Source organism: Cicer arietinum, chromosome 6, assembly GCF_000331145.2.
Source record: "Cicer arietinum cultivar CDC Frontier isolate Library 1 chromosome 6, Cicar.CDCFrontier_v2.0, whole genome shotgun sequence".
Taxonomy (NCBI): Eukaryota; Viridiplantae; Streptophyta; class Magnoliopsida; order Fabales; family Fabaceae; genus Cicer; species Cicer arietinum.
In genome coordinates this window covers 13513166-13532721 of record NC_021165.2, presented here as the reverse complement: position 1 = coordinate 13532721, position 19556 = coordinate 13513166, and the positions used below count along the sequence as shown (strand labels likewise).

The 19556-nt window shown below is 30.4% G+C and overlaps 2 protein-coding genes across 4 annotated transcripts; one reads left to right on the top strand and one right to left on the bottom strand.

Annotated features, from left to right (window-relative positions):
- The first annotated feature begins 3420 nt into the window (after positions 1 to 3420).
- LOC101499405 (tobamovirus multiplication protein 1-like) lies at positions 3421 to 6761 on the top strand. The gene is made up of 11 exons (XM_004504746.4): positions 3421 to 3682; positions 3839 to 3929; positions 4019 to 4071; positions 4511 to 4603; positions 4701 to 4772; positions 4896 to 4968; positions 5181 to 5226; positions 5299 to 5362; positions 5700 to 5753; positions 5842 to 5919; positions 6415 to 6761. The coding sequence occupies exons 1-11, from the start codon at positions 3530 to 3532 to the stop codon at positions 6505 to 6507; spliced, it is 870 nt and encodes a 289-aa protein (XP_004504803.1). The 5' UTR covers positions 3421 to 3529; the 3' UTR covers positions 6508 to 6761.
- Positions 6762 to 9536: 2775 nt separating this feature from the next.
- On the bottom strand, positions 9537 to 18397 carry LOC101498639 (calmodulin-binding transcription activator 2-like). 3 transcript variants are annotated; one of them, XM_004504744.4, is made up of 13 exons: positions 17898 to 18397; positions 17184 to 17303; positions 16576 to 16691; positions 16319 to 16407; positions 16047 to 16089; positions 15018 to 15195; positions 14562 to 14687; positions 14126 to 14376; positions 12767 to 13297; positions 11658 to 12349; positions 10614 to 11199; positions 10070 to 10396; positions 9537 to 9961 (listed from the first exon to the last, which is right to left on the bottom strand). In XM_004504744.4, exons 1-13 carry the CDS (start codon positions 17941 to 17943, stop codon positions 9848 to 9850), a joined length of 3219 nt encoding a protein of 1072 aa, XP_004504801.1. In that variant the 5' UTR covers positions 17944 to 18397; the 3' UTR covers positions 9537 to 9847. The 3 variants fall into 3 exon arrangements, with proteins under 3 accessions (XP_004504801.1, XP_004504800.1, XP_027192076.1); XM_004504743.4 differs by having other exon boundaries at positions 14126 to 14403; positions 17898 to 18396; XM_027336275.2 differs by having other exon boundaries at positions 9537 to 9958; positions 14126 to 14403; positions 17898 to 18396.
- Between the last annotated feature and the right edge of the window lie 1159 nt (positions 18398 to 19556).

The following is a 19556-nucleotide window of genomic DNA, read 5'->3' as shown; positions in this document are numbered from 1 at the left end:
TGTCTTTTTTATGAAAAAAGATGTGTTCTTTTACGTGTGACAAAACACGGTATATATATTTGGTTTTATTGGTGTTGTGACTATTCAACAATAACTTGAGTAAATAATATCAATAGTACTCTATTTTTAAGTTGGTCGTCATCTTCATTTTTTTTTTTACAATAAAGAAATTCATTTATATAGAATTTTGTTCGCTTGTGTCTCTTTATTTCATTTAATATAGAGGAAAAAAGAAAATTTGAGAATTCATATATTTTAAAAACAAGATAAACAAATATGTTTAGAGCTCATAAAAATGTTAGAAAAAAAAAACAAAATTTAGAGAAACGAAAAAAATTGTGGTAACTGTTTCATGCATCACAAAAATATATTGTTTATTCTAAAATAATATTTTAAAATTTATGTTTTTATGGTTTAGATGATAGTTTGATTAATATCAGTTCAACAAATTTATATTTTAGAAACCTATATTCAATTTAAAAGTTTTTTTTTTTTGTGGAAAAAAATTTAAGGTAAAGAAATTATGTCTCAATAAAAAAATATCTCATAATTCATTGAACACGTAACAAATAATTTACATTTGTCTCCTTAAATAACATTAATAAAAATTGAACTCATAAGTGAGATCGAATACCTGTCTTTTTGCTACTAAATAAAACCATTATAGTTATATTCTTTTTAAAAGTTGATGTATACTACATCCATTCTTAAATATCATTTGTTTTTACAAGGAATACTTAACACTAGACCTTAAAATTCATTTCTCGTAAATAGTTCTTATTTTTTAATACTATAGTTTTTAAACATCTTGATTATAATAATTTGTTACAACATCTATTATAATAATTTGTTACAACATCTATTAGTTATAAATACTTTAAATTTGTATGATATTTTTCTTTTCTTTTATACTTTTGTTTTATAGTGTTGTAAATATAGTTCATATATTTTTTATTTTTTTAGAGACCGACATTGTATCATAAGTCGTGTGGTGTTTAAAATAAATTTGTGTTGTATATAAATTCACGTAGTATTATTCTTTTATTGTCATTAACCAATAATATAAAATTTTCTCCAAATTTAGAGTTTTAATATATGATATTAATTTTCTTGTGTTTTTACCAACAATAATATCATCACGTACAAATTTATTTATTTAAATGCTACTAGGTCAATTAAGTATTGAAAAGTATTTAACCCCTACAAATGAATAGGTATGCTAAAATTTAATAGAAAGTTTGTATCAATACTCTTGAAAAGTAGGCCAAACTTTATCTATCATTATTTTATTATTCTCAATTTATTTTCGCACGAAAGCTCGTTCATATCGAATCAGCTTTGGATTGTGAGGTGTGTAGACTACATGTACAAAAACTTTCTGCTTTTCAAAGTAAATTTAATTTCACATCAATTTGCTTTTTCGTAGGTCAAATATCATTGTATATATTCATTAATATATTGGATTTATAATATTGATTATCATTTATATATTAGCTCTATATTATCTATAAATAAATATTGTCAATGTTAACTTCATTTTGACTTTATATATTTAATTAATGATATAATTTATTAGAATTTATTTATTTTTATAAATTTCACGTACTTGTTCAATTTGTTCTATAACTGAAAAATTTAATTATATGTATAATTTTTTGGAATGTTTATATTTTTATTTGGATCATTTTACTTTTTAGCTTTTTTTTTTTGTATATTTCTATTTTATGAAACAAAACAGTAATATATTATCCAACAAGAACAACAATATTTATTGAATTAGCAACGATCATTAGTTTGATAAACTTTACAAATGAATTAGTATATTTTAAATTTGCCGTCACATTAGTTTGTATAATGATTGGATAACAATAATTTATTTCAAATAATACTCATTTGCTACAATTTAACCTCTTTCCTCACATCATAAAAACTAATTCCTCAACTGAAAATCTAACAAAATAAGTACATGGCCGATCCTATCATCAGACCAATTAAATTATAGTTTTAGGGGTCTAATTTTTTCATAACATTAAGACTCAAATTTATATTTCACTTATTAGATATATATTATATGGTTCGTAACTGATGTCAATAAGTTGTTTTGTAGTAATAGTTGAGATCACCACTTTTAAAATTGAAATATCTCATGATCGAATGTTAAGTGCATGCCTTGTTATTTTAAATTTAATTTATAGCTATCATATGCTTTTGGTATTTTTATTAGTTAATTTAAACTATTAGAAGATTAAAAAATACGGTTAATTTAAAATTTGGCTGCATATCACACACATATATATTATTTTTCAATTGTACACATAATATTATATTTTCAAATTTTATCTATGATTAAATTTTTCATAATTTATTTAAATAATATATTTTTTATTTCATATTATTAATGTTATCATGTGGGATTTAAATTTATAAATAATTATAAAACAATTTTAGGTTATAAAATAAATTGGTTAAGTCCCACCACAATACGTACAAATAATTAAAAAATTATATCAACGTATTTTATAAAATAAGAATTTAACAACAAAAATTAAATTTAATAAAAGATTATTATTAATTTTAAAAAGACTTCAAATAATATTTTACTTTAAGTCTCAAGATAAGTTAGGTCAACTTTAAAATAAGACATGTTTAATTGTTGTTTTGGTCTCTTTATTTTACTAAATTACGAAAATAATTCTCCTATTTTATTTCTCTCCAATTTTAGTCTAATACAAAATTTCGGTAAAAAAAACTTAATGAAATGTCATTTTTTGCGCTAATTTAAGTCGCATTATATCTCAAGATCTTGTGGTAATCTTTGATCATAAATGGTGTTGTGTGGCTTAAAAATGAAACTTGATCAAATTTTAGATCAAAAATCTTTTTAAAGAAAGACCAAAACTGAGCGAATAAAATAGAGGAACTATTTTAATGATTCAATTAAAATAGAGACAAAGAATACAATTAAACTAATAAGATGTAAATATCTCTTCAATTATTGGATTCAGAAATTTAATGTTGTAAAAATGACATTAAATATTGATCAGTATTATAAACAAAAGTTAATTACATTTAATGTTATAATATTATTAATATACTTCTATTTTAATAAAAAAAAATCTAGTATGAATAATTAAAGATTTGACATTTACAAAGGTTTAAATTATATTTTACATAAGATTTAAAAAATAAAATATAATTAATAATGATGAAAGCGATGAAAAGAGGGTATGGAAATGATGATTATGAATATGAGGAAGAAAGAGTCAAGTAGTAAAGATTTACGCGGTCACTTATTGATCGGAGGAATATTATGATAAAGTCAAGTCAAAATACAAACCATCATACCAAACAAATTATATCATGTCTGTCCACTGCATAATAAAAGAATTTGCCACGATGTCACACGTGTATAACTACACAGCTACGTGTACAAACTGGTTTATCGCCACGTGTCTTTCCAAGTTTCTCTTCTTTCTGTTTTTGCTCTTCTTCTTCATATTCTTTGTTTGCAACTCAAGTACTTTTTTCAATGGCATTTTCACTTAGGACGAAGACATTTACGTTTATAGAAGGTGATTCTCCACTTCAATCGTGGAATGAGACTCATCATTCAGATCAATGGCAGAGAGGCATTTATTATACCTTGTGTGCCGCTTATGCAACCGTTTCTTTTGTTGCTCTTGTACGTTTTTCTTCTTCTAAATTCTTAGATCAATAACCACTCTTTCTTTTTTTACTTTTGCTTTTCAATCTATCTTCATTCTTTTTTTCGCATCCCTTTTGATTCAGACTCCTCTTACTTTAATGTGTTCATATGAGTTCAATTTTCTCATACTAGATACAATTGGTTCGGATTCAAATGAGGGTACCTGAATATGGATGGACAACGCAGAAGGTTTTTCACTTGATGAATTTTGTTGTTAATGGAGGTAAACACTTATGAATCATCTATTATTACAAAAATTAAATAGCTTTCTTAGCTTGATTTATATTTGTATTTTTTTTCTTATATTTGCAGTCAGGGCTGTTCTTTTCGGTTTGTACAATAGTGTTTTCACAATTAGACCAAAGGTATTATTTCCTATTCTCAAATCTCCAATATCATTTAATCATTTCACACATATTAAGAGTTAAATGTATAAATGAAAGAAAATATTATTAGAAATTATGCAAGGAGTATTAATTAAATGATACAATTAAATAAGAACGTTTTGAAAATTGAAAGAGTAATTTAATTTAGGACATTTTTTTATGTGTAAATGAGTCAATTATTGTGGGATAGAGGAAGTATATTAATTGGGAGGGCTACCTACCAATTATTCACACTCCAAATCTAATAGTGTTGAGCATGAAGAGTGACACCAATAATCTTACAAGTCAATGAATTAGTTGCAATATAAAAATCTAATAGTAACATACATTTTTTCAACTGTTTTCCCTTTTTCTATTGAACTTTACCTTATCTTCCAATGATGTTCTGACCTGTTATCATATTATGATTATGCTATAGGCATTTGAGCTGGTGCTAATGGAAATTCCTGGTCTTCTGTTTTTCTCTACATACACATTGCTTGTCTTATTTTGGGCTGAGATATATCACCAGGTATATTAACTTTCTTTTAAGATTGTTAAAATAACACTAATTTTGTTTAATTTAGCTGCAAATTATATTCAGTTTATGTAACTCAAATGTATTTCAGGCTAGAAGTGAACCTGCACAAAAACTTAGACCTGCTTATTTTACTCTAAATGGATTTGTGTACCTCATACAGGTAAGTAACCAAATTTGATTTCATTGCTTACCATTCTAGTCCTTTAAAATAACAAGTTTCCTTCACAAGTTAATTTAAATAAAATGTCTCTTTTTCTTATTCTTCTAATCATGACATTTATAGATTTGCCTCTGGATTTACATGATTGCAAGTAAAACTACCACTGGCATTGAAGCTGCTAAACTCTTCCTTGCAGGTTATTTCTATCTACATTATATTATTTTAGTTAGTGATCTTTTTACATCAAAAATTGGTTTCATGTGGACTTGGCACTGTTTAGAAGATCAAAGGCCTCTATAATGATCTTAATTATAAAACTAGAGTGAATATTTATATTGATGGATACTAAACTTTTTTTGTTTCATGTATAGTAGTAGTGGTGAACTTTGTTTTAATGTTGTTTTGCAGTTATATCATTCTGTGCTGCTCTTGGATTTTTGTTGTATGGTGGAAGGTATAATGTCATCTTTCAAATGACACCATTCTTGTTATGTCAGTTAACACTAACCTGTTTATGATGATGTAGGTTGTTCTTCCTGTTGAGACGCTTCCCCATTGAATCCAGAGGTCGTCAAAAGAAGCTTTATGAGGTCAGTAAATAACTTCATCTTCATTAAGGAATTTAGTTAAGTACAATTAATCTTAAAAAATGTGCATTATCAAAAGTCTCTTTCATATGATAACATGTTATATGACATTATTAAACAGAACTAAAGTAGATAAATTTGTTTATATTTGAGACTATCAAATTCGAGGAATGAGAAAGTATTGTTTATATTTTCAACCTTGAAAAGAAGTATGTCCTTAAATGAAAATTTCAGACTATGTTCCAAGGGTCGTTCAAGGAAACATTGTAGATGTACTTAATTGATGGAAAAACTCTGCTAAAGGTTGTTGGTGCTTAATTATTTTCTTCTATATTGGCAGGTTGGATCAGTTACAAGTATTTGCTGCACTTGCTTCTTGATAAGATGTGCTTTGGTGAGTTTCTTCCAATTTGAAACTATGTATTATATATATGTGAAGTTAATGTTTTTTGACTAGATTTTTGTTTTTATCTTTAATGTAGCTTGCTGTTTCTGCATTTGATGAGAAAGCAGATCTGGATGTTTTGGAAAATCCCATTCTTAACCTGGTGTATTATTTGGTAAGTTTCAACGTCTTACATTTCTTAATTAGCCTATAAAGAAATAGGGGATCATGTTAAATTAAACTCGTGCATAATGCATCCTCCAACGCCCTAGGTTTAAATTTAATATGAGAATAGAAGAGATTCTTGGTTTTTTTAATTGAGAACGGAGAATTATTATTTATTTAGAGGGAGGGGCTTTTAGTCATACCCTACCTAGTGGAGGGTTGAACTTTGTATGTTACAAACTAAGTAGTCATTACTGACTTAAAATCTCTTGCAACTGTTGTATGGTGCAGTAGTAGTAAGAACCATTATATTTAGAGAGAAAACTTTCTTACTAATTAACTCTCCCTCTAAACCTAATGATCCTTACGACCGCTGCACTATACAAAAGCGGTAAAAGATCCAAACCTCCACGGTCATAGCGAAGATACATTTGTCTCTATTTAAACACGTGAGATTGAGTTTATATAAAATGGTGGTGTCCTTGTTTATAATTTTGTGATGCAGTTGGTGGAGATTCTTCCATCAGCATTGGTGCTCTTCATTCTGCGAAAGCTTCCCCCAAAGCGAGTTTCTGATCAGTATCACCCCATTAGATAGTTGTGTATTCCAAATTCTCTTGGCATTCAACAATCTGTTCCTTTTTATTACACTCCTCTTTAATACATCTTTTGATCTGTTTGAGCTGCTCCACAAATCTTCCATTACTGTTCTGTATATTCATAATTTTATTTTTTGATGGTATATGTATGAAATGAAGTGGGGCAGAATAAAACATAATGGAGATGAGTATTTTATAATGGAATAGAACAAATTTGGATATAAATGAGAATAAAATATGGCAATGGATTCCATTATAGCTTTTAGTTTTTGATTTGTTTGGGGCTTAGCTTCCTTTATTTGTAACACAATGAGTGCATTTTGATTATTAAATGTAGATTAAATCACCAACACTATCATGTCAAATAGTAATTATCGGAAGTTCTAATTTGATAAATATTGGAGGGTGGATGAAAAACCACCAATGTAAATGATAAAATTTCCCACAGACAGTAAACACTGTTTGCTTCTATTATCCAACTCCTACAAACTTTGTCAGAGAATGGACAAATAATTGAAATGTAAATATAAATAATGAAGATTATAAACTATTTATGGAGTTTAGGTGGGGAAGAACCACTAAACTAGGTGGACAGGGAGGAAAATCACAACCATAAAACCGTATTACTAGTTAAAATTTTAAATTACGATTAGATTAATTTTTTAATGATATTTTAGAAAGTTAAATTGTGATGAAAAAAGTTATAATGTCTACTCATCACAACTAACTATAATATTATAATTTAAATTAAATATAATTACTGGTGTGATGATTATAAATGATTAATTAGATAAAAATTCTTCACACCGAATATTTATATTAATTACATCATTTTAAAATTTAACTTTTAAAAATTAATCTTATTTCAAGGATGAAGCAATATCATATTTACAATACAAATGTAAAGAGTCATAGATATATCTTCTAAAACTAATTTGTTGAAAAGATTAAACGCTATCAAATTTATCGATCAAGTTTGCTCATCATCGAATTGACTTTTTCACCCCCAAACAATTCACAAAACAAAATGAAAGCACCAAACTAATTTTAATCAACATCAGCCACTTTTTTTTTTTGGTTGAATTCAGCCGACCAAAAGTTAAGGTATAATCCCCTTAGATACCGGAATACAATACATTTAAAGATTTTTTACTCAAATACGTTTAAAATACGTTTATCTCACAAAATCTATTATAATATATTAAAACATAACTTCAAATTATATTTGCGACAATTTATTTTTATTCATATTATATATTTTAATATTTGTCAACTCATCAAAATTTCGATATAGCACATTTCAAAACGCACCATTTTTTTTCATCTTCAATTTTTATTTTATTTTGTTTGACCATTATATAACGCAAGCATTTTTATTTACCTATAATTATTTCATATGTTCCATTATTCAATTTTAATTTTAATTTATCGCACAATTACTCATCAATACACTTAAAAATGTTTTAATCAATAACTCATACAAAAAAAAAAATAAACCATATCATGTCTTCAAAGCATCACAATGCAAGTTCGACTACTATTCATCTTCTGTTTTTTAACCACACCGTTGTATTTAGTTCAAGCAATGATCTTATGTTTTTTAACCACACAGTTGCATTTGGTTCAAGCAATGAGACATTATAAAATGCAATCAAGTTACACCTATTTGTGTGACACATGCTCAATTCACACGATAATACTATTCCTTTTACTCTTGTCAATTATTGTTGAATATCATATCTAACTACTATTGCACATAATGTGATTTTCCATCTGATGTTGAATGTATTTCTCACGACATTTCTTGTTCTTTTTATAATTAAAAAAAAAATCATAATCGAAACAATAAAAAGATAAAAGATATTAAATATTTAAAAATAAATAACTTATAATTATTTAAGTAACTTTTAACCATTTCACTATTCACTTGAAATTTTCTATATCTTAAACATCACCAAACTTTTGTTGGTTATAATTTTTTTGCAACTCACTCTTAAACTTTCTAGACTGTTTTAAATAATTATTTGAAAATTTCATTTCACATTCTAATTATTTTAACGAAATAATAGTTAAAGTAATTGAAAGAGTTCTTCATCCAAAATATCATAACTAGAGAATTTGATTACATTCGATATTGAATATTTATTTAGTCTAACAATTTTGTATAACTAAAATTTTTATTATATAAAAATATTATTATTATTTAAAGTTTTTAAACCTTAAAATATTTCTATTTTGTTGGGTAAGATTTATTCCGTATATATCACTTATATTTGTACACGTGAAGAATTGTTTTAATATTTTAGATGCTATTATAAAAATTGTTTAATGTTATAATAAGCTGTAAGACACAAAAAACTTATGCTTAGATCAACGGTGAGAATACTACGATAGCATATAAAATTAAAAATATCAATAAGTACATAAGTTTATGTAATATTTCAAAACCAATATAAATCATATAAAATGAATAACATTACAACTTAACAATAAAAAAAAAAACGTATAATTATCTAACAAATATATTATTGAAAATAACACTTTAATGAAACAAAAAAAATTGAATAAACTAATTCGACATTTAAAAAATATTAAAGACAAAAATTGCATATCTAAAATTACAAAATTTTATGAATAGTCTCATATTTCAATATAGTTTAAATAGTATTAATCTACTAAAATAAATCTAACTTATATATAATTATTTAAAATTATATTTGTCTTTAAATATATAAACACTTAAATATATTCTATTCTAAAACAAAATAACATTAATTTTAATGACATTATTATTTTATACTCCTTAATATATTCTTAGTGTTGCGTATTCAGCAATCATAAATTTAACACCACATACATAAAGTTAAAAAAGTTAAAAGACTCGATTACCAATCAACAATGCCACACCACTACCAATCAATAATGCCACACCATACCATGACGACAACATAAGTTATTTTGACGATACATCTACAAGATCTAAAAATTTGGACCAAAAACAAAACTGAAATTAGAAAAAGACCAAGAATACACAAATGTTATATGAATAACCAAAAATATATTCAGCCCTATGTTATATAAATGAATATATGTAAAATCAAACCATGTCTAGATTTCAGTATTTGAACAATCAAACATGAATGCAGATTCTAGCAATCACAATCTATTTATATCCAGCCTTGGATCCAACTAGTTTTTGGTACAAAACATGACAACCTAGGATCCAAGCGGTTCTGATTATTATATTCTATATACGATGTTAAGATGTTTCCCATGCCAAATAAAACCGACGGGCCATCTATTTACAGAAGAGAGGAGAGGAGTAGCAACCTCAAAGGATCAGTCAAATGCTATGGGTAAGAAATTATCATCTAAAAGCATGTCAATATCAATCAAATCCTCCACACCATCAACTGCCTCTTCCGAATTTATCAAACTCAAATTACATGCCTGCTGAATAAGATAACAAAAGAAATGTCGTTAAACAAAAAATATTCAAGAAGTTCAGGCATCACATTCTGTCAAAAAGTTTAGGAATAACATAATACTGTTAGAAAATACCTTAGTATGGCGGAAGTCGTCTACTACATTTAGCAGCCGCCTGTACTGAGCCCGAGCCTCTGGATACTGAGCCATAGACTTAACCCTTGTCAGGGCTTTTTTGAACCTTTCTTCACTCTGTTTCCTCCCTTCCTTGAGAAAATCATAATCATCCTCCTTCGCAGGATCATTGCTTGGTTGATTGGGGACCTTATTAAGGGCATCTGGTCGAAATCCACGTAAACCACTGCCCTTACGTCTCCACCGTAATACAACCTTCTCCAGGATTCCAACGGACCAAATGATTGGCTTGTACTTCTTTCTTACCTGGTGACCTCTTACAAGGGCCTTTAACACCATCATTTCAAGTCAGTTCAGTAGAAGGACATATCAAATGTGTGAGGAGTGAGGACACAAATAATAAGAAAAGAAAGAAGAAAAATATAAGAGTTCTATCTATGGGTACTCAGTCCCCAGCCTTCTATGGCAATCATTAACGGACTGAAAAGCACAAACATTCATAAAAAAACAGATAATCTAAAAGAAAGAGAGCAGCTGGATGAACCTGGATTTTAACAACTCTTTGACGAATGAACAAGAATTCTTTTCTCTTTGTCCAACCACGAAATTTTTTCTGTATTTGTATTGCAGCAGCATTGGCTGAACCCTCCCCATGTCCAGATTTTCTTCCCTTAGAAGCTAGAAGCAAAAGAGCTTGCTGATCTAACAATCCAAACTCGTCATCATCTTCATACTGAGCTAACTGTTTCCTTTGAAATGACTGCATTCTATATACTTGATGTATTCTATCAGCAGCTTGGGTAGCATTACGGACAGCATCAAGAGAATCCTTAAGGCAGATAGCATCTGGTACATCCCCACAAAACACAGGTGTTGCAATTCGTTCTGAAAATGTCTGTACTGCTTTCATTCCCAAATTTTCTTTCGTACCATCTTTATTCACATCATCCACTGTGAGTGATTCAAGGTGGCTAGTTAATAATGACTCAGCAAGAAAACCCGAAATTCCTTTGTGGCCATTGTTGGAAGCAAGATCTGCAGGTGTTCTTCCTGAAGGGAATGCTGGACATGGATCTGTCAATGCTCCGGCAGCTGCACCCATGGAGACAAGGAGAGCAACTGTTCGCTCTCTGAGCATATAAAAATAGTTAGCATAAAGAACAAATTCATGTTATACTAAATGGACATTATAGGACAGCTTCGAAAAGCAATACTCTTAATAATGCTGAAGGCTTCATAGAATATAGAGAGATTAACAAGGACCAATGCAATTTCTTAAAAAATAATTTTGAACAAATTTACATTCACATGCATTGAAAAACCACTGTGAACCAGGCATCAAACGGCATGTATGTGTGTATGTATGTATGTACGTACGTATGCACATTTCTGTGTGTGTGATTTACAAATAGGCAATGGATGGAACTTTCATATCCCATAATGGCTTCATATGCAATTAAATTTAAAATTCCAAAACTCCTTAAATATGGGGTAATGGGGATAGTGCAACAACGGAAGTTTCAACCAGAAAATAGTCGCAACATGCAAAATCTACTCAAAACACACAGAAAAAACATTGGGTCCTTACCTGCCACAGGATGCAGCCCAGTGTAGAGCTGTCCATCCATTCACATCACGGAAGTTTATAATAACTCCAGCAGTTACAATTGGTGCTATGGCCCAATCATAACCAAGAGCAGCAACCAAATGTAACACACCTTGCCCATCTTTACCAAACACATGAGGCCCTTTACCAGTTTCAGTTACTTTGTGAAGAAGCCACGAGTACAGCTTCTCCTTAACCTGCCTGTGAAACTTATGTGCGTTCAACCTGTATTCTGATATATTCATCTCTACGGTTGGCTCTTCATTACTCGAATATTCCTCTTCCTCTTTCAGTGAAATAAGCTTAAGAATCAAGTTCCTTTTCTCCATGTCATCCTCAAAAACTTGATTTGAAGGGTGAACTGAATTCAAAGAAAGTAACTCATCCAGTTGCAAATGATGCAGCATTTCAGTTGAGCTGTTAACAAAATCTGCCAAATCTACATTTCTAGTATAGCCCTCTTTGTACTCAAATTCCCGAACTTCACTACAAGCAAATCTATTGGAAAAGGTTACATAGAAAGGGACCCGTCCAATCTCATGAGGTGGAGCTTGACAGCACAGAATTCCATTAGCTAAAACCGTAGCTGGAACTTCCACTTCCCCAAACATACAGGACCAGTTACATGTTGCCATCTCTGGTTGACTTTTCAAAAATGTTCCAATAATCAACACCTGTATGGTTTTGAATAGGAAAAGTATGTCATTAGAACTACAATTCATGTTGTTGCAGAAACCAATAGTAAAAAGAGTAAAACCGTTGACCGTGAATTAAAATCTATAGCAGACAGTGAAATCATCAGGACACATCATGAAATACAAAAAATAAACATATAAGACGAAAAAAGTCCAAATATGAAAGAATCAAAGAACAAAAACTATATGCATCTGACCTGAACAAGAGTTGATAAATGAACAAGTATCAACTTATATGTGAGATTCATACAATTATATCATTTTTTAGGCATCCATTTTTTGTTTTGTGGTTTGTTCTTTTCTTGGATATGCAGGGAGTCAGTAATTAGCTATATATGATACATCAAATTTCTTTAGATATTTGTGTTTATTCAATTTGTCACAGAAGATAAGTACCTCAATTTCTGATTCAGCATAAGCCCATTTAGGTGAAAAATCATTTATGCTGAACAACTGGTCTTGAGATAGGGACAGGTTCAATGAGGTTTCATCTATCACATTCCCACATTCATCCGTTCCCCAGGAAACACCAGGGGAAGACTGCATGTGTAGATCGTCCACCGCTGCAAGTTCTTTAGAAATCCACCTAGAAAAGCTATCAACCTTCTTTAGGCTTTCTTCTGCATCCATAAAAACACGCTTCATGGTCAATGCATAGTTGATACTCTGTTCACCATGAATTTCATCACACTCAGTTGTCAGTGCATCCTGAGATTGTCCATGTGCATGCTGCATTGACAAGTTTTGCTGCACAGACTGCTCTTCTGGCTCATAATTAAAAGAAAATAGGCCAGGATCAGTTTCTGGACTTCCATTATAATTTTCTTTTCCCAGTAATCCAGTGGTATAATCAGATCCAAATTCCAAACTCGATGATTGAGTAAAACTCCATTTAGGAAATTCTCCTGTATTCTCCTCAAAAGGAATCTGGATCAACAATTCAAATAACAAAATTAAAAGTTATTTATTTTTGCTAAATCTCAAAAATCGGTGTAGGTAGATAAAATATAAAACTGACACAAGGCCAAGGCACTGCCACTACCCCCACCCCCCATCAAGGTATTTGGAAATAGTTCAAGCTACGAAATTCTCACTCAGCAGATCAGATAAGGATACATTAGGATCAGGATCAAATAAAAAAGAAAGCTAACAATAACATGATAAGGTAAAACTTACTATGTGTTATGGAATTTCTATTATTTCAAAATCAATTCAAAACATTAAATGCTCTACACGTGTATATTGAAGTGCGTTTGGTTTTGCGGTGACAAAAAATTAATTTTGAATCAATTGATTTTAGTTAAAAGCGAATTGAATGTAAATTGGTTTGTGTTTAGATGCATTTTTCACATATAAGTGAGTTGAACAATAAATTTGAGTGTAAAAATCACATTTGGAGTAAAAAGCTACAATTCCTAACTTCAAGTTAAAATCAATTATGGAGGAAAAATCAATTCTACTTGATAACATCCGAACATGTCGATATCAATTTTACACCTATAGGTCTAGAATCAATTTTGGTTCCTTCAAAAGTAGAACCAAACATACACTAACTTCCTCAAAAGGGAGTATCTGTAATCCCAGGCCACTTCAACACCCAAATAAATATCAAGAGCCATCTGAACTCCAAAATATCAGATCTCACATTTCAGAGATCATTTTACACATTACAATTTGACATCTAAAAACTCTCGTAATGATATCAAGCAACAACTCCCACAATTGGAAAATATCACTGGCAGTAACAGTAAGTACCTGCCAATTTGATTGGAGAGATTGTGAGGCCCCTCCTACTTCAGTAAAGACAGTCTGTTCTTGTTCAATGGTGTTTTCCATTGAACTTGATGGAATGGAATTTGTTGATACAAGGGAAGGATCAGAGTGTGATCCTGCAGATTTCTCCACGACATTGTCCCAGGATGCTATGATGTGTCTCTGACCCTCAATGTATGTAATATCACTTGGATTGGATTTAACCCCCTGAACAAGTGGGAGATAATTTGTTCCTGAAATTGGTAACTGGCCATGACCACCTGAAATTATTTTCAAAATATACAACAAAATTCAAATGCCAAATCCTAGAAAAGGCTTATGACTTGAGACATCCTAAATATTAAATGTCCAATAGAAGTTACAAAATTATTATCTCACACCAAAAATAAAATTAAGAAAAAAAGAGTGACAAAGTAACCTGAAAGGGGATGCGTAAGATATGAACTATTTGAACGAGCATCAATCTTATCCATGGGTGGACCATTCCCCAGATTTTGTGACCCATGAAAAGCATGAAATCCTGAGCTTGTTTGGTGAATATCCTCTAGGAAGAAATCCATTTAAAACATTTAGCAGTGACTAAATGAACCAAGCTATTATGTAATTACATGTTGAATTTGTCATTATATATAATATCTATGTGTGTGTTGCAACAGTGAACTGAGATACTTAAAGCCTCGGCATATTAATGGTATGTTTGGAATGGATTGGAGTTGACATTAGATATCGCTTCCAATGCATATTGAACGTGAAATTTCTTAAGCTACAATATGTAGCTTCACTCTAAACATATTACACACTGTTTATGCCGCGGTTTCAAACGTTTACTAAATCAGATTATAATGATCAAGTATTTGTAATGTGTGAGAATTACCTGAATCAGCATCTTCACATAAAGAAGTTAAAGTACTTGTTGGGCTCATAGAATCCGTACTTCCTGAAGGCGTGTTACCGTAATTTGCAGGAAAGCCAGATGACACAGAACTGCCGTTCTGGGAATCTGATGTAACCTCATTAGTATCTGTACTTGCACCAATATTGGTCTTGTTAACCTGAAATGAATAGCCCATATAATATCTATTTATAAGTCATCAAGCAAACAAGTAGTCAAAATTAGCTACATAAAAGTGCTTCGGTCTTTATTTGAGATTTGATAGTTCCTTCGAAGAAAGAACAATGGATAATATCAACTTATATTGTCTCTTGAGAAAGCATATTTCTCAATCCACATCGCAAGAAATTGAGGCGGAAATCAGATGGAAGATAGATTTTAATTTGCATTTTAGATAATGGTTTTTAACAAAAGAAAAGTAGAACATGTACTTCATTATTTGCTCCATTCAATTTAGAGGGGAACTTTAAGGATGAAGAAACTCAAAACTGACTTTGCTTGAGCTAATAGATGCCATACATTCACAGGTTAAAAGTACACCAGTGACGAAATGAAGCTAGTATACTTGGCTTGGTCTAGTGGGGTGTGATGTAACAACTCAGACTGAAGATCCTTTCTATTTAGTCATTACTTCCAAGCACAAATTTTATCAAGCAAGGCTATTAGATGATTTGCATGCAGTACTTGATTTAAATAATTGCCTCCATTCAGTTTAGAGGGGAACTTTAAGGAGGTATTAACTCAATACTGACTTTGGCTTGAGCTGCTAGATCCCATACATTCACAATACGAATTAACAAAACGGAGCTAGTATACTTGGCTTGCTCAAGCGAGGTGTGACATGACAACTCAGTTCATGATCTTTTAATCTAGTCATACTTTCCAACACTAATTTTATCAAACACTGTTTTCTAAAGTCTAAATGTAAACTGACATATGAGAAAGAAAAAACCCATTAAAATACCTCCAAATATAACAACAGTGTGAAATAAATAGAAGAATCAAAATTACCTTCACATCCAAGTAGTGGACAAACACTATATGCATCATATCCCTGCAGTCAAACAATTATTCAGAATATCATATGCTGATTCATTAAAAGAAAAATATTTCTGTAGAGCTTTATGGAAACTTTAAAATTTGCTAAGAGTTAAAAATGCCCTAATGCAGTACTTAGAAGCTCGGCAAGCAACTACCAAGTGAAATATTGATGTACTGTGATTTAAAGACACTGACTATTAAACAAAATATTAGTAAAAAGCAAAATAGGTGACTATACTCACGGTTCAAGCATCCAATAGCTTCGCCTCTGAAAATTTTCGTTCTCTTCTCCATGGGCATAGTAGCAGTGTAACACATCAACACTTCCCACCTAAATTTGAAGGAAGTTACGATCACAGTAAATCATTATTTTAAAGCAGAAAGACTTATGTTCCAATTAGAGAATATTAGCTGAAATAATTCGAGTTATTCTATATGTGTGTGTGTCACTCTCTCTTACAAAGCACACACTCAAAACAAAAGAAAATTCCGTGATTACCTTCAACTTTTCATGAGCTTCCCTCACAGTTTTTCCATCTTTCTTCTTTCTCCAGTTGTGTCCATCCTTTCTGAAGTACCTCAAAACCTTGCGATCAAAAAGAAAAAGCGATCCACCTGAAATCACCAAATAGATGTCAAAAAGACAAATGTACTTTGTGAACATGAAGCAACAATGAAAGCAAAAATATGAACTGGCGGTAATATGAAGCAATGTCCTTTGCTTCTACATTTCATGGAGAAAAAACTAGGAATTTCCTAGAGGTGCTCATATTCATTAATTGACATATATAGTGGGAATGCATTTAGTTCGGACCAGGAATAGTTAGAAAACTCTGCACTGCAGAATTACAAGGAGCTAACTATTACAACAATTCAGATGAATCTAAAGAGGAAGACAGACATGTCCAGCCTCCACGATTGGCATCTAGAAGGTTGTCAAGAAGCCTTCAGAATTACCCAGTTGCAACAAACAATTCATAGAGTACAAACATAAGCTAGGTATATAAGCTTCTTAAGCATTCGGTCTACATGCCTAGGTATATAGACAAGACTCAAATAATCAAGGTGGTACTAATAAGCTAATCATAACATATGCAGAAACCATACTCGGTGGCCTGCTAGGCGGTTCTGGAGTGATTTGAAACATCTGATAATTCTTAAGAATTTCGCATATTTCTGCAGGGCGCAACCATCGATGCTGGGCTTCAAATTGTAACTGCTGAATATCTGCACATTGATAATAATAATAATAATTAAATGTGGCATCCATTTAGATATTTGATTACTGCATTACCACATAGACAAGTGCAACAATTGATACAAACTTCAAAAGTTCAACAACAGTTTATTACTGCAGCTAATTGGCATGGTAAGTATACAATTCATTTTATAATTTGAAATCCCGTCAACTAGAAAATCAAAAACCTCGTATTGCAACAAACATATATAAATTTTTCAGTCAATTAGCATATTTTGAGAACAAAAATAGCTTTATTCTGCAGAAAAAACATAGTCCATTGAAGTCAATCTGTAGTCCAAGCCATTGACATCACCTAGTAACGTCAACTAAATCAATAGGCCTGTTCATTGTCCCCTACTAAACCTAATTGAACAAACAAATTAATTCAAAACCCTAACCCTATGTAACAAACGAAAACAGATATTCACAAGAACTGATACGAAATCAGATATCATTCAAGTAATAAAAAACACAGTTCTAAAATCAGAGAACAACAATCAAAATTTGACAGCGCGAACTGAAAGCAAAATCGTTCGGCGAAAAATGAAACGGGATCTAAGTTGGGAAGAAAATAAGCTGACCTAGTCGAGGAGTCAATCCGTAAGAAGAAGCACCACGGTCCGCCATGGTGAGAGAGAGAGAGAGAGAGAGAGAGAGAGAGATCAACGCGGAGAGAGATGAGTGTGTATATCTACGAATCTGAAGAGTACACCACCGACTTTGAAATCTTTCTTTGTTTCAGTTGTTTTCGCTATTTCCAGTAAGCTTCTTGTGTTGGCTCTGACACAGTGACGTTATTGATTGTTCATGACTTTTTTTTAGTTCACACCTGATAAAAGTAGCCTTCCATTCCTGGGCAGCAAAATTCAATTGATTTTTGTAATCCCAATAATGCCTTTTTACTTAACCCAATCCTTGCTTGACACCTGGATGGTAGGTGGAGCCATCTCTCTTTTTAAACCACGTGCATCATTCCATACAAATATTTACAAGGTACACCATGTTGGTACCACCTTCGCCAGATCTTCACAGTTTTCGAACAAGGGAATATCTGCTGTCTATAAACTATACCAAAATGTTTCAACCACATCCAAAAACTCATTTCATATCATGGAAGACAAACGAATAAAAATATTATGTGAAACTAACATAGATACGTTCTGATGTAATAAGAAAATATATGTCAAAATTATGAGCGTTTATTTTAATATCAAAGTAGTAAACTATGCTAATACTTTTCGGTGAAGTTTCTATACTAGTATCAATAAGTAAAGGATAAACCTTTTGTCATATTAATAATAATAATAATAATAGCATTAATATGTGGACAGCATAAAATTGATATCTTTTATTTATATATATATATATATCCCAAAATTAAATATCAATCTAATTAAAAGAGAGAGAAAAATTATTAATATAACATTAACAACTTTATGCAAATGTGGTAATAAATATTTGTATATCTTACAAGTGTGCCACTCGTACCTCCTCTTTTATAGTTATATTCATGTTAATGTTATTGTTGAAAATATTAAAATATCATTTTCGTTAAATTAAATTTGTTCAACATTTCTTCTTATTTTATCTTCCATCCTAAAACATACGACATTCCTAAAACTGATTACATTTACATAAACATAGTTTAAATACACATTTTTTCTATTCACTGCAAATTTTACATGTATTTTAACTCAGTTTAAGTACATGTACATGAACTCAGTTTATATACATTTACGTGAATTGAGTTCAAGTACGTATATCTCATACTCACTGCAAATTTTTACATGAACTCGATTTACATACATTTACGTGAATTGAGTTCAATTATACATTTGCTCTACTCACTGCAAAATTTTACATATACTTTAAACTTAATTTAAGTACATGTGTTTTAGTTTAAGTGAACACGAAATACGTAGGTGTATTTGATTTAAGTTTACATACAATGTATAATTTATTAAATACATGAACTCAAATCCTATAAAATTCTCATATTTTGAAAGAAAAAAAATACGAACGCAACAGATCAAGGAACATACTTTGTTGGTGGCTTTAAAAAATAATAAGAAGAGATAAATTATGAAGTGTAAGTTATGAGTGAGATGTGTAAGTTTTGAAAAATATAAATTATGAGTGTCTGATATAAATGTGAGATATATAAAGTGAGTGGTAGTAATGAATAGAGAAATAGACAAAATAGAGTTTAAAAATGAACAAAATATTAAATGTTATTTTTA